The sequence below is a fragment of the Triticum aestivum genome, unplaced genomic scaffold (genome assembly GCF_018294505.1).
Source record: "Triticum aestivum cultivar Chinese Spring unplaced genomic scaffold, IWGSC CS RefSeq v2.1 scaffold10994, whole genome shotgun sequence".
NCBI lineage: Eukaryota > Viridiplantae > Streptophyta > Magnoliopsida > Poales > Poaceae > Triticum > Triticum aestivum.
Window position 1 is genome coordinate 1 of NW_025236033.1, and position 1,864 is coordinate 1,864.

Consider the following 1,864-nt stretch of genomic DNA (forward strand, 5'->3'; position numbering starts at 1 on the left):
GGTAGGTGATAACCCCTTCATTTTATAAATCAAAGACAGATAATACGCCATCTTCTCTCGGGGTAAATTGAGGACCATTTCCTGTATTTTGTTAAGTTTAACAAAGGTGCCCAAACAATGGTATAAGGCTAGATGGCCGCCTTTTTAAAAAGAAACTCGGGCCTTTATTTATTAAGTTGGAAGAGCCACATGAAAATAAATTGACCCAGCAAACTACCATCAAACTGAGCTAACGAATGAGGAGACTAATTATCCTCTCTGCTAAACAGAATTCATTCGCAAAAAGAAAAATCCTCTCTGCTAATTTTCACAACATTGACCTGGCGATCATTTGGGTAAACTCATGAGCAATGATATAGATTGTGGGTCTGTCCTGCACCAATTTCCCAAGAGCCTTCACCAACAATGAACCTTAGAGCTTGTGGTGGAGGATGTGCCTAGCTAGTTCTAGGTTTGCTAGCTTGATGCATGGAAGATCGATGTTCAAAGTTGACAGTCCATTTGAAATCATGCTGGTGATTTTTCACCGGGAAATATCTTTTGTGATTAGTGGTATAGTATATATTTTCCCATGTTTACAGAAAGAGCATTACATGCGGCCACTGGTTAGCTTTATACGTTGGTGTACACCACATATAAAAGAAATCCAACTAATAAAATAATTATCAAACACTTGTTGGTAGCTGAATAATTTTCCTCTGGAAAGGAACACATACGGTTATAACTGAAAGTGCTACAGATTACATCAATCCCATGTATATAATAGTTGGTAGACTCTGTTTCTCTTCTTGCTAATGGCGTCCGACCTTTAACATGACCTCGAAACTAAAGATAACACCACAATTATAACATAGTGCGGACATGAGCTACCAGAACATTTAGCATTTTCTTGATGGCTGGATCAAGCAAGCAAGATTGCCGTAGACCATCGTTAATTCTTCTTCTTGTTGATGACCTCCTGAACCATAGGCTGCAGAATCTCAGGCCTCACTGGTTTGGGCACAAAGTCATCAGCACCGGCACACATGAACGCCTCCATGGCGTTATCATCAGCAGACACCCCGCCGATCTTCACATCTGTGGCTCCCATAGCACAGATCTTCACAACAGCCTGTCAAGTAACATGTACAAGAAATATTTTGTCGATGAGGTGACCATCCAATATGTGTTATGTCAAAGCAAAAAAGGAAGATAAAGAAAAGGGAAATTAGCTAAAGTATGTACCTCAGGACCGGTCATTATGGGCATGTCCTTATCACACACAACAATATCAAACTCATTGCCCTCAAGAAACATATCAATAGCTTCTTTCCCATTCTTCGCCAGGGTGATCTCACAATGGAACTTGCGCAGCATGGAGGAGACAACCATGCGTTCAACTGCCATATCATCAACAAGCAATGCCTTGAGGGAGGCTGCCATGATCAGCTAGCTAAAAGAACTGCAAAAAAACATAATTTATAAAGAGTTTAGTTGTTTCTGATCCACACGTTTCATTTATCTCAGCTGATATATAGTAAAATATTTGTTTTTGTAAAATCATACATGCATGCAGATTAAGCTGAGATCAGAGGTATGCACACTTTTTAAATTATTTCTATTTACTAGTTTATTGAATCCTTTATGAGGAGGAAGATATGATGATTTTTTTACCTAGATTACATATATGAGGATAAAAGAACATGAAGAAAAAAATCACAAAGAATTAATTTGGATCGATGACAACAATGGTAGAGATTGTTCCACACATGGATGGATAATTTCTCCACACATAAAAAAAATCTGCATCGTTCTGATGCAGAGGCCGGGTAAACCCCTTTTCAAAAAAAAAACACAAAAAATCTGCAACATCATGTTAGATCCA

At 38.5% G+C, this 1,864-nt stretch overlaps 1 protein-coding gene across 1 annotated transcript; it reads right to left on the reverse strand.

The window, feature by feature from the left end:
- Positions 1–931: 931 nt before the first annotated feature.
- LOC123176388 (two-component response regulator ORR42-like) lies at positions 932–1,422 on the reverse strand. Its single transcript, XM_044590609.1, has 2 exons — positions 1,225–1,422; positions 932–1,111 (listed from the first exon to the last, which is right to left on the reverse strand). Exons 1-2 carry the CDS (start codon positions 1,420–1,422, stop codon positions 932–934), a joined length of 378 nt encoding a protein of 125 aa, XP_044446544.1.
- Between the last annotated feature and the right edge of the window lie 442 nt (positions 1,423–1,864).